Source organism: Paramormyrops kingsleyae, chromosome 8, assembly GCF_048594095.1.
Source record: "Paramormyrops kingsleyae isolate MSU_618 chromosome 8, PKINGS_0.4, whole genome shotgun sequence".
NCBI lineage: Eukaryota > Metazoa > Chordata > Actinopteri > Osteoglossiformes > Mormyridae > Paramormyrops > Paramormyrops kingsleyae.
Window position 1 is genome coordinate 27,859,901 of NC_132804.1, and position 13,823 is coordinate 27,873,723.

Here is a 13,823-nt window from a genome sequence, read left to right on the forward strand (position 1 = left end):
CACGCTGGCCGTCAACAAACTGCTGGATAAAAGCACAGCCTCCTCCACTCTTTAAAAGAAAGCGGTCTAACAAAGAAAGGAAAGAGAAGCAGCTTTCCATGAACCATCACAGTGGGCGTGGAACACCGGCACGGCGCTCTCTGCAGGTCACGACACTCAAGGGCACCAGACAGATGCAGGGACGGGATGGGGACGAACAGGAGACCTCACAAGGCAGCCCAACCCTGCTGCGGTCACCTCCCCACCCTGCTCCTCACAGCCAGCGACAGGCTGCCTAAAAGCTGCGTGCCTCAAGCAATAAAAATGAATACAAGACAGATGACGGACGATACGGTTACAGCTTAACGGTGAATCATCCAGAGGGCTTGAGCGAGCTACAGGAATGGAAATTAATTCCACATCTGTGGATTTAATTGACTTGATCATGTAGCTTAGGGTCATAAATGACTTATGACTGGAGAATTAAATGTTCACTTTAAAATGAAAAGACAGATGAGGAAAAAACAGTATTTCCATCACATCAAACAAAGATGAGATCACATGATAACTGTATACCAATCACAAGTGTCTGGGGCATATTCTTAAACCTGACCAGTCACATGTGTACTGCTGATTGACAAGACCAATCCTGCACACACCACCTCCTGCATGCATGTGTAAAAAGCACAGCACAAAAGGCCCAGGAGCCCCATCTGGTGGTCAGTGATACAAACAGCCACAAGACGACATTGACAAAGTCACATGAACCACAAGGCCTATGTGCTCCAAAGAGGATTTTCAGCTGCACCAAATGCCACATCTTCAGGTCCATTTTTTTCTCCTTTCTAGTAACATTTCAAATATTGGTTTTACAAAAAAAAATGCCAAAATAAACCAAGCTCCCTATAAATAAGGTTAAGCCTAGTGAGTGTAAATTTCATACATTGGAGTAAAACTCTTCGCTAATTAAATATGCAAGTAACTAATGCAGCTACAAATTTAGATATTTAATGCATCATATGGATCTGTGTTATGCATCTGCATTTAATCCTCAATATGTAGGCAGCACAGCCTCCCACACAAACGCCGCTGAACACACTTAGGGTCTGTGGCCTTCGATGTTGTGTAGTGCTATGGAAGGAAGACACACAGGAAGGAGACGCCGACCAGCAGTGGTGGAGAAAGTACTGAAGCTTAGTACTTAAGTAAAAGTACAAATATCCTGCAAAATATGTACTCAAGTAAAAGTAGAAGTGCTACATCAACAATCTTACTTAAGTGAAAGTACTAAGTACTTACTTTTAAATTTACTTTAAAGTATTCTTTTTAAGTAAATGTACTCACACAATGGTTTGTCTCAACGTCTGGGGTGTGCCATTTTGTAAAAGAATAGTAGATATACTGACTTGCCGATGTCATTGCTCGTAATAATTACAAGCAACTATACAGTATATGTGTATTGGAAAGTTTGGTGTGCTTTTTGTGCGTGCACTCTGCAATACTGTGTGTACCCTAACTTAGGTTTATGTGGATGAGAAGTTACCCACTAATATACCATTAAGATAAACCAATCAGGACATGATATATCTTTAAATCATTTATGTACTTGCAAAACTATTCAACACATCTGTTAAGAGCCGATGTTGGCTCTGGGTCCATGTTGAATGTCTTGTCTTCTTGAAATCAAGCCAGTCTACCAGCTCCTGCTGCTAATTGACGCACGCTCTGCCATCATTGGAGCTAATAAAGCCACCTGATTGGTGGGAAATGGCAAACAACGCCAGAACGCAATAGGCTATTCTTTCATGCAAGATTTTGAGGAAATTGTGTTCATAAAATGTAACGACTAATGACATAAATTGTAGAAATGTAGTGGAGTAGAAAGTACAGATAATTGCCGCAAAATGTAATGGAGTAAAATAAAAAGTATGCATTATTATTTTTACTTAAGTAAAGTACAGATACGTAAAAATGTACTTAAGTACAGTAACGAAGTACAAATACTTTGTTACATTCCACCACTGCCGACCAGGCAGCTAGAGTTGATACTGAGATGGATTACAAGCATCTCAGACTGAAAGAAGATTGTTATTCAGAGTAACAAAGGGTGAGTGACCTTGTGCTGTTCTACACTGATCACCTCAGACCTGATCTACTCACAGCCCTTGACGGAGAGGATCCAGACACTGACGTGACCAATAAGGTGGCAGCAGACACACCTGGTGTGGACACTTCCCGCCCTAAAAGCACGACGGCGGACCCATTGGCACTGAGCTCACTGGCCGAGCTGGCCTGTGGCCCCGCCCCAGAAGGAAGGAATGCAGGATGGATGGAGATTCAGGCAATGTGAGGAAGAACAGGCAACACAGAACAAGGGCCCATGCCAGATTACTAGAGGGAAAGCAGCGGCCTGCGGTCAGTCACAGCCGTGGACGGAGAGGGAGCCCACACTCACCCAAACTGTTGTTTTCCTTTATGCTTTTCTCCTGAAGTTGCTCTAATCGGACTGCAGAGGACAACAAGAGGAGTTGGAGATGCTAAGCGTGAGCGAGGCGCAGTCACTGCACGCCCACCCGCACCCCCAGTCGCACTTGGACACGCCCTCATTCGCGGGTCAATAGGGGGGCCCAGGGCACCGCACAGCCCCGCCACACTTGTCGAGGCTCCCTACAAGGGCGCTCTGCAGGTCTAAACGTGCTTAGAGGAGACACCGAAAGCCTCATGGAGGCCCAGGGACTCTCCAGAAGCCCTGGTGTTACAGCAGCCAAGCTGAGGTGATTAAGAGCCTGGAACTAAACATGTAGCTATGAAACTTAGACTTCGCCATCAGTAAGCATCAGCGAGATGCCGACTGGTAAATGATGCATTTGAACATTCCTGCAAAGCTAAGACACGGCTTGCTATTACAGGCACAATCACTATGCCTGTGATTAGAGCCCCCACCCCACCCAGCAGCAGAGCCCCAGCCGTCACGAAGACTGCCAGGCTGGTTTTGTCGACGCTGCCCATCTGCGCGTCACCTGATCGACCGGCTAGCCAGCCACGTGACTCACCACCAATAACTCCTCTCCATTATTCATCTCGTCCATCACAGAGTTAATTTTGGATTCTCATCACTGAGTCTCTGCCAGTCCATCAGCAGTTGGCAGGCACCACGCCCCCCCCCACACCCACCCACCTTGTAGTGCAGTGAGCCGCTCGTTGCTGAAGTCATTGTCAGCCTGCAGGGCCTCGACGCGCGCCTGCAGCGCCTGCTCCTTCTCCTCCATCTCGCTGATACGCAGTTGCAGCTCCTCCTTCTCGGTCTGGCCCTTCAGCAGCAGCTCCTCCTGCCGGCCCTCTGCCAGCTGCAGGAACACCAGAGAGGGTGCTGCGGTCACAGCCGGTGGCCCTTTTGGCTTGGGGGATTGGGGGGGGGGGGGGGGTTGAGCGTTGGAAGGGGGGCACATGCCTTAATCTTGTCCGTCAGGTCCTTGATGTCGTTGACGGCGCCGTTGTACTTGTTGGCCAGCTCTCGCAGCTCTTCCTGCGTGCGCTCGTTCATTTCCTTCAGGTGTGTGCACTCATCCTCTGTGTTGCTGAGGCTCCTCTACAGCACGGCAAGAGCAAGACAGACACCAGCCTTACGGACGTGCCACAGCAGGGCCACCCAGCCTTTTTTGGGACCCTAAGCAAAATCTGATTAACCAAGATGTCATCGGTCACCTTCCTTCCCATTCTGATGGATTGATTAGGGGTGAATCGCAAAACCAAGAACACAAAGACCATACTTGTGGTCTTGGCAAGACCGGTCTTGTGAACTTGCCTTCCAAGAACAAACTTGGGACGCACTGAATCATGGGATTGGTCTCGTTCAGTGAGGATGCAACCGATGTATCCTTGACATTTGAGTACATGAGAACACAAGTCAAATACACATATTGAGATTCAGCCCAAATCTGGCCACTCGGGTCACTTACACTTTAGCTTAGCCCTGTGGCATAGTACACGAAAGTCAGCTCCCCCAGGGCTCGGCGGCTCACCTCTACTTCCGAGAGCTTCCGGACAACCTCAATCTTCTCCTGGAGGACCCGCCTCAGGGATTCTTTGGCTGTGGTCTCATAGTTGTGTTTGTCTTCCTGTAAGGCGACGAGCTCCTTGCGGATGCCGTCTTCAGTCTGGGTCTGGGAAGGCAGGACGGCGAGGGCTCGTTCATCGTCACTGCCCAGACCGCAACATGTAACATGGGGCAGGGAGGCCCAGCGCCAAAAAGGTGAACTACCTTTGAATAGGCCTGCAACTGGTTCCCCATCACCTCCAGCCTGGAGAGCAGTCGATCTTCATCTATTAAAGCCTTTCGGCATGAAAGGACAGAATAGTTACCTAAGCCAAAGGTGACAGCTATTTACACAGCAGGAAATGCCCGGTGAGAAGAGTAGGTATTCCGGTAAGCTAATAGCCACAATTATGAAGCTAACAGACACATATAGGAAATAAGAGACAGGGGCCCATATGACCCTGGGGGACAGACGGACGGGAGCCACACCCACCTGCCAGCTGCTCATTGACGCCTCCTGCGTGCTGCTCAGCAGCCTCTGCAGTGTAGCCAGCTTCTGCTCCAGCATCTGCTCCCGGTGCAAGGCTTCCTGGGAAGGGAGGAGGCGGCCATCAGTGCATCAAGGGAGATCCCGCCCACTTTCACGACAATAACCTAAAGACCATACCGCTGATGTTTTAACAGATAGAACGGAAGCTCATGGATGCTGTGTTTAACCAGAAGGGGTCCAAAGGCCAACAGGACTAATGACGGAATGAGTACTACCCCAACCTGCCCCCTTACGCCCGAATGATATGTGCAAGCTGTGCATCTGGAACAGCAGATTTTAAGGTGGAGTACTGCAGATAACACAATTTTAAACTAACATTCGCAGCATCAATCACAAGCAAAGCAGACATCTCAAACATGGTCCTTAAATAAGGACCACAGCAATATTTAAAAAGCATAAAAACAGAAAGAAGCCCACTAAACTCACAGAGTAGCCAAAAATCATACAACAGGGGTGGCCAATCTTATCCGCAAAGGTCCGGTGTGTATGCAGGTTTTTGGGATAACCTGTAGGTTAGCTGTTCAAACCCAGGTGTGGGGACTCTTCAGCTAATCAGTCCTCTAATTAGTAATCTAATTAGGTAGTCGCAGCGAGAACCCGCACACACACCGGCCCTTTGCGGGTAAGATTGGCCACCCCTGTCATACAAGGATAACAATGTAGCGCAAAGTAACCTAAACATTTACACCAGTCAGACAGCAGGGGTCGCCATTCGCCCATACCTGCAGATACTGGGACAGCTGGAAGAGTTCCTGAGAGTACATACTGGGTGCATTAGCAGCGACCTGCAGGAAGAGAGCACAGTGCAGTCAGGCAGCATGTCGAAGTACCATGATGCTGACAGACCACTAAGTCACAACACTCACTGCGAATCACACATCGGGCCTACGCACATCACGCAAACACATCACCATCAATGCATCAGGGTGCAATGCCTACAGGGGTGCGGCCAGCAGCAGACATGACAGCAGACAGCTTAGCCAGACCAGTGCTGTCCTGTAGGGGGCACCAGATGCTGATGTGACAGACACTGACTGTCCTGTGCTTTACCAAAATGTTTATCATGTTGCTTAACAAAAAGGACATCTTACAGCTGACAGAGGATTTGCCACAGTATGATTTTTACCTGCCCAAACCACGGGACCCCCTAACGCTTTGCTTATGCCAGCTCGCTGATAATTGTTACAGCAGTGATCTTTTTTAAATTATTGAGCGGACTTTTATACAAAGCGCCATACAGTCACTATATGAATTAATGACCATATCAAACACCAGAACGGAGAAGAAAGGTGATTTAAATGCTTTGAATGTGGCATGGTTGTTGTGGCAGGTATGAGTATATCAGAAACTGCCGATCAAACTGGAATTTGCACACACAGGCATCTCGAGGGTTTATAGAAAATGAGCCGAAAAAGAAAAAACATCCAGTGAGCAGTGGTTCTCTGGGTGAAAATGCCTTGTTGCTGGCAGAGGTCAGAGAAGAATGACCAGACTGGTTTAAGCTGATAGAAAGGCAACAGTAATTCAAAAAGCCACTTGCTACAATCAAGATATGCAAAAGAGCATCTCTGAATACAGAACATGTGGAACCTTGAAGCAGATGGGCTTCAGCAGCATGTGAAGACCATACCGGGTGCCACTCCTGTCAGCTAAAAACAGGAAACTGAGGCAACAGTGGCCACAGGCTAACCAAAACTGGATAATGGAAGATTGTCCTGCCTTGTACCAACAGCTCAGGCTAGGGATGGTGTAATGGCAGAGGATACTTTCTTGGCACACTTTGGTCGCTTAGTACCAGTTGAGCATTGATTAAATACCACAGCCTACCTGAGTAGTTGCTGTCCATGTCCATCCCTTTATGACCATAGTGTACCCAGCTTCTAATGGCTACTTCCAGCAGGATAACGCCCCATGTCACAAAGCTCATCTCAGACTGGCTTGTTGAACATGACAATGAGCTCATTGTACTCAAATGGCCTCCACGGTCACCAGATCTCAATCTAATAGAGCCCCTTTGGGATGTGGTGGAACGGGAGATTCGCATCATGAAGGTGCAGCCGGCAAATCTGCTGTAACTGTGTGATGCTAGCATGTCAACATGGACCAGAGTCTCTGAGGAATGTGAATCTATGGCATGAAAAATTAAGGCAGTTCTGAAGGCAAAAGGGGGTCCAATCCAGTACTAGCAAGGTGTACCTAATAAAATGTCTACTAAGTGTACATGTAAGGGTCAGATAATCTCTAAAGCAACTGGCGTTTAGGCCACGCTCAGGAACCCAATGGTGAAATTTCACTGCTGACTCTGGGATTTGAACCAGCGACCTTCCAATCACAGGCAGAGTCCTAACCCACTGAGCTACCCCCACCTAAACACCTGCTGTTCCCATGCCCTTGAACAGCTCAAGCCAAGAGCACCCCCCATCCTTGTTACATTTGGGCAGGCAGCAGTCAGCTACACATATTCGTTTCAATTAAACTCCTGCGTTCACACAGTTTAACCGACCTATTTTTTAATAATAATTTGCTTGCACACAGAGGAACGCAAGCAGACACGTGTATACACATGCACACCAGGAAGCCAGGGAGGGTGACCCCAGACTTCGGCTGGTCTTCTAATCTGAGCGAATTCAGGGGAGGGGGCTGGGAGACACCCCCCCTTCCCTGGCCCTGAGAAAGACCCCTCTGTGCACTCTAGGGCATCAACCCCACAGTACAAAGCCTCCTCTCTGGGCAGTGGCAGGGCGCCAGGCTCCTCTCCCAGGCATCAGAAGAGGAAAACAATGAAGTGAGCAAAGGCAGTATTATCTAACGTCTTTAGGACTACAGCCAAGAAGGGTTATTCTCGGTTAGACAGTAACATGGTTCCTACACACAAGATTTGCTGGAGTGATTCCCGGCAAAACAGAATCCAGGACAATATAAGCGACACGATGTGATAGGACCAAGCTATCAGACTGATGGCGTCCAAGGGAACCACACAGGAATCTGACACCAAGTGTATGTACTTCAAATTCCTTTCACAGCGACCCCCATCGACGAGAGACCACTATGACAGTTAGGGTTATTTATTTTTTGAAAATCTCAGATGCACCGAGGACAAGAATCACTTAAGCAAAGGAAATTCCTTAATAAACAAAACAGTTCCAAGAGGATCTTCATATGAGGTAAACAACCACCACCACCCACCCGCCCCCAGACCCCCACCCTTCACCTACCTTATCAACAGGAAGTGGTAATGGCGCTTGAATGACACTAGAGGAAAAAGCAAAAACATGTCAGTAAATAAGACAGGGAAGCTGGGTGGGACAGACCGGGAGAGATGCACGATGGCTGACATTGCTGGTCACGTTTCCCGCTCCAGCCTATTCAGGTTGGGCACAGTGATGGAGGCTGGGACTGAGACACCATAGGGAGACTGCGGTACTCTCGCTTACGCTTCCACTTTCCGAGAAAAGTGCTGCGCTCGCATCCCGCCACCTCCCTACCCGGGTTCGAGTGAACAGTCAGGCAACATCTGCATTAAATTTCAACCAGCATAAACCAACAGACACCCACACAGGCTTGATTTAAGGAACTTAACCCTTTACACAAGCTATAAAGCTAAGATATTCACATTTTATTTAGCAACAGTGACACCACTCTGCCAAATGCAGGATTTGAACTAGTGACCTTCCAATCACAGGGACAGCATCCACTGAGCCCCACACTACACCATATACACAACACCATAAAACACGAGCTTCACATTGGGAGAAAGTGAGACCACAAAAGAGCTCCAATCAGACCTCTTCAAAGCAAGACACCGCTCACTCCCCAAGCACAGCAGAGGACCCCTGTGATCCCCAGCACCACGAGGCACGTACCCCGACCGCAGTTCTTTCATCCGATCTCGTAGTTAAGGCCCCGGTGAGTATCCACTGTCTCACGGGCATCAGACTCTGCAGTCACAGCGGCACCAGGATGGTTCTCAGCACCAAGCACGTGACCTGCTTTCTCCACAGCATGGAGGACGTCATGCAGGGGACAGGCTGGGCAGGTCGGTGGAGGCTTGTGACACGGCATCACACTCAAGCCCGTCTGACAGGCTCCCCCACAGGCGGCTTGCAGAGACAAACGGAGGTGCTAATTACGCTGGTCCCCCGGGAACATCTGCAGTCACGCACCACTCATCAGACTGGCTTGGCCTCCCCTAGGTCACATGACTGCTGTGATCCTCCGATTACACGTTATCTTTGCACAAGACACTATATGAGCGAGGAGGAGCTGGTGCAGAGCCAGCAAGAGGTAAGGAAATAAAACTCAACCATTTGTGAAAGGGGATGTCACCAAAATCTAATACAGATGACAGGTTTTTCCCATCAAGCTTTAAATCACATTTGGGCTCCAAATCCTGAGTCATTCCATAATTTCCCTGCAAACATACTCACTTCTCCCTGCTGAGGCTGCTGCAAGCTGGAGCATTCCTACTGAAAACCTCATTAAGAGGAGGGATAGTGCCCATTCCCACAGACCTTCACGCCCCACATATGGCTCTTTCCCCTCCCAGATTGCCCTTCAAACTCTTTCAACATGCAGATCCACGCCCCCCAGCGGTCACTGTGACCTGCTGCAGAAGTTCTACAAGCTGATGTGGAACCTGGGCTCCTTCCATGTCTTTCCCAAATGTTTACTTTTCATCAAAAAGAGCAACACAATCTCACCTGTGACCTTACGGAGGTCCATACTGTGACAAAGCCAAGCAACAGTCATGGATCTTGGTTTAAGCCCAGAAGAATCAGAACAGTGCCCTCTGGCTCCTGGCTAGTTCTACAGTAACAGAATTACAATGAAAAGAAAATCTGGCTACAGTTTGAAAATAATTGACTTGCTTTGTGTGAAATACCATCAGTTCTCTGCTATTGTATCCTGAATATCAAATTATACTGCATAACGGGCTGAACCCTTCACCAAATGCATGGAATATTGGTAAATGAATTACCTCTGCTGTAGAACTGCACTCCTGTCTCTCACACACCTGTTACATGTGTTTCTGCATGGAAACCTAGACGTGGCAATGACCACCAGCACCCCCACATAGGTGCGGAAATCACTCCTCAATCCCATAAAGCCTCTTGCATTTTTAAAAAGGTACAGAGACAGTTCAGCCCACACCTCAGTTCGGCACCACACACCCTCAATCATGTCAATCATTATGGCCCAATGGCATCTCTCCTATTTGGGCCACCCAGCCCTCAGACTGGAAGCAGTGCTCATGGGTAAGTTTATATAAGCCTCTAGATGAGTCATGCACTCGCCAGTGTAGAGACCATCGTTTGACACAGCTTTTTTTAATTCATTCATAACAGAGAACGCAGATGTTTTCAGAAGCTTTAGCTGATCATTAGGAAACCCTGGCTCTCAGCTGTAGGATCAGCACATACAGAATTGCAGAAACGCCTTCAGGAGGAATGAAGTCACTGGAGTAGGGAAGCAATTCAGGTCTCTTGCAATTCCAGATGTTGAAGTACATTTTGTGAAAAGGACACCCCCAGTGGTGGGACAGGGGAAATGACTGAATTTGCCTCACTCAAAGAGCAACAAGAGTTTCAATCCTTACAATTAGTCAGTGGGATTAAGCAGAGGTGGACTTAGGATAAGGCAAGGGGCCCTGGAAAACTGGGGGGCCCAGGAAGACAGAATTTCTAAAAGTTAAATTTAAGGATATAAATTAAATTAGGGCAAAATGTCTGTTATTTGCATTTTAGCAACAGTTTTCATGATAAAGTTGCTCCAGTCCCGGTTGTACTGGACTATTCGTACTCAGACTTCACGCTACACAGCTCTGTTTTCACACTGGAGTCTAGTGGCAGGATACCAGTTATTTCACTGCCAAGTGAACCGACAAAGGAGCCTAACAGAAAAGAACAGTGAAGATACAAGAACATACAAGATTAACATTATATCTCTCGTGTCATGATGTTATCCTGCTAGAGTGGCAGACAAAAGGTGAAAAGTTGTGGAGAGAAGACAAATGAATGTACGCAAGAATTCAACACTAATCTTAGCCACAGGAGCAGAGTAAGGCATAGGCTACAGCCGAGGGGCATGGCAAAAGAGTGAACAGTTAAACTTCTTAAATTTGGCCAAATGGATCCACCACTGTGATGCCCTCCTCCCCCTGATCGCTGAATTCTACGGACAGTGCTCTCGCCCCCAACCTGATCGGTAAGTTTTACTGTTGGCACCCCATGCTTTGATTAGCATTTTATTGATATTCCATCCATCAATCCATCTATTGTCCAACCCGCTTATCCTACTGGGTCGCGGGGGGTCCGGAAGCAATGGGCACGAGGCAGGGAACAACCCTGGATGGGGGGCCAGCCCATCGCAGGGCACATTCACACACCATTCACTCACACATGTACACCTAAGGGCAATTTAGCAACTCCAATCAGCCTCAGCATGTCTTTGGACTGTGGGGGGAAACCGGAGTACCCGGAGGAAACCCCACAACGACATGGGGAGAACATGCAAACTCCACACACGTGACCCAAGCGGAGACTTGAACCCAGGTCCCGGAGGTGTGAGGCAACAGTGCTAACCACTGCACCACCATGCCACCCCACTTATTGATATTCCATCATTTATAATTTATAATTCATCCTTGTTGCCCTTTTGGCCCAAAAAGGCCCACTGGGGGCTCCCAACCAAATCTGCCCCCAGAGATATCAGAGGGGGGAGGCTTAAAGTAATCATTTATTGAGGGGCATCATTAAGACTCGGTCCACTGAAAAATGACAGCAGCCTAAGTGATTCTTACCCAGGCAGATCTACCTGCCATTACAGCGAGACTGAAAATGGCAAGAGGAAAAAAGCTTCACAAGTCATTTTAATAATTTTCCAGTAACAAAACCCCAACCAACCAGTTTTGACCTAGAACAAAACGTCAATAAAGCCTGGAAGCCAATGCAAAATTTGCCAGATAAGGCAGTGAGCAGCAGGCTGCCACGACCTCCTCTCACTGCCTTTGGCCTAACAGCCATCAGGTCCAACAGCCAAGGAACCGACAACATCCCTGGCTCCTTGGGTGAAAACTGCCTCTTCCAGACCTTCACTTAGGGAGCAGGCAGAAGGTTCCACCTCATAGAAAAGGTTTTACAATGTATACAAAGAATCTTGGATGATGAAGCAAAGGACAGCAGGAATGAAGGGGAAGATCCTGCATATATATTTCTTGAACAAGAAGCATTCTGAGAGAAAATATCCTTTCATCATGCAGCATTCCTATGGAGAGTTCTACAGACTGTCAAGCCGAAACATCTAGATCAGTGCTGCAGTATTTTAAAAGGACAAAGATTAGGAGCCTCAAGTCACTGACCAGTAAGTCAATATCACATAGACCGCAAGGCAAATCACAGACAGCTCTCCATCAGAAATGCCTTGGGACAGTAGGCCAAGTCCCACAGCAAGCCAGCTGAAGCGCTCTTAAGCTGTAGAACACTGCCAAGTGGCACAGTTTTTCCCTATGCAATCATTGATCACTACTGTCAACATTCGAAACCCCCACCAAAAAGTACTAGGGCCCCATTATTCAAATGCACTGCTGGTTTTCCAGCCTTCCTTTACCTGTGAGCCAGATGTGAAGCCTCTGACCAATCAGAATCAGTAATTATTAAATTACCTGGGATAACTGGAAAAAAGGCCTGGATTTGGAATCGAGGTCCAGATTTGAAGAGCCCTGTACAAGGGACACAATTTTGTTGTCCGTTCCTGTAAGCTGTAGCACGGCTAATAAGTGCCAAACAAATGAACATACATTGACATATTTATGTAGAGGCATACTAAATCACTAATCTGAACAGAAAGCGGGTTTTCCTGCATCTATTATTAGCGCGGCAGTTGGTGCCAGCCGGTTGAGGGTGAGGAGCAGCCCACACCGGCTCCAAGCCGCATGCCAACCGCCGCACACTCCCCGCAGCTTCACAACTGTGGGATGCAGCGAGCGGAACGACACGCTCAATTTCTGAGCTGGACCCTGCGGCGGCGTGACAGGACGGCTCACGACAGAGGACATGGAGCACAGGGGAAGCCGGCTGTCTGGGCCACCTGACGGGAGGCACCGCTGTGGGTGCCACAAGCTAGCCCCACCCCCTCACCCCGCCCCCCCCCCCCGGCAGATACGGTAGGCGGCGCAGAGCCGAGGCCCCACTGGAAAGCAGAGGCACCCAATTCACTAATCACACATGGAACGGCAGCACTTGGGGCGTTGCCCCCTGCCGGATTACCTGCTTACATGGTTTAAAATACTGAAAAAAAAAATTAACCAGAAGCCAGACGGTGGCATTTGCACACAAACTATAAATGAGAGACATGCAACAGAGAGGAGTTATTTCTAAGGAATCTCATAATATATATCCCATACATCCTGTATTTAAGGATTGTCCCGTCTTGTATAATAAAATGCTGTGTCCAATTATGATCCAATACGAGCCTCAATTTATCCGCGACACAATCAAATTATGCATGATATAATGGTAAATATCTATATCTCTACAAGGGTGTATATGCAATATAAACAGCAGTAATTTAAGTGTTTGCTTAAGGATGCCTGTCTGCTTCTACTTCATAGCAGATTTCACTAAAGCTGGAGGTTGAGTGTCCCAGGCACCCACCACAAAACAGGCTCCACAAGGGTATCTGAATGCGACCAAATTCTCCAATGACATCATACACCCAAGAATCACCATTACGTTCGAGGGAGGACAAGTATCATCATAAAAGCTAAACCCACAGGGACAGCAAATGGCTAAAGAGCCACAAATAATTTATTCATCATAATTCATTCATCACGCATTATGGTTCAATATAGTACTGTTTATTAGAGGCTTTATTACTGCACTCAAATTACTTGGAGAATGAGGCAAACTCAATATTTCGTTAAAATCGGTTGAGTCGCTGCTCATAAATCAAAAACAAGTTGCTTCATAAGGTACAAGCATCATTTACATAAGCTAAATAAGTCCTGGAAGATGTCTCTGGGCAGAAAAACAAATACCACTGACACAAAGGGGAGGCTAAACTTGCACGGTGCCAGAGGTCTCAGGTACGGTCATAACATAAGAAAGAAGCACTTGGCTCGTGTTAGACTGACTGCAGTTTTGTATTTAGCGAAGCATCAGTCAAAATTTGCAAGGCTAGTTAGCGACATACAGCCATTTTCAAACTAGAAAACTAATTCACCTCAATATATTCAATAGCTGTCCGAAAGGGTATTGATCG

General features: G+C 47.6%; 1 protein-coding gene across 6 annotated transcripts in view; it reads right to left on the minus strand.

The window, feature by feature from the left end:
* The window catches only part of slmapa (sarcolemma associated protein a), a 45,297-nt gene that overhangs the window by 16,001 nt on the left and 15,473 nt on the right, over positions 1–13,823 (minus strand). For 3 of the 6 annotated variants that reach the window (XM_023799624.2, XM_023799625.2, XM_023799623.2), the window contains exons 4-11: positions 7,781–7,817; positions 5,288–5,350; positions 4,509–4,604; positions 4,241–4,312; positions 4,002–4,142; positions 3,431–3,568; positions 3,158–3,326; positions 2,435–2,485 (exon numbers count right to left, since the gene is read on the minus strand). In XM_023799624.2, the coding sequence (XP_023655392.1) occupies positions 2,435–2,485; positions 3,158–3,326; positions 3,431–3,568; positions 4,002–4,142; positions 4,241–4,312; positions 4,509–4,604; positions 5,288–5,350; positions 7,781–7,817 (767 nt within the window). Of the gene's footprint in view, positions 1–3; positions 67–2,434; positions 2,486–3,157; positions 3,327–3,430; positions 3,569–4,001; positions 4,143–4,240; positions 4,313–4,508; positions 4,605–5,287; positions 5,351–7,780; positions 7,818–13,823 lie in introns of all 6 variants that reach the window. The other 3 variants (XM_023799621.2, XM_023799622.2, XM_023799626.2) reach the window with 2 other exon arrangements.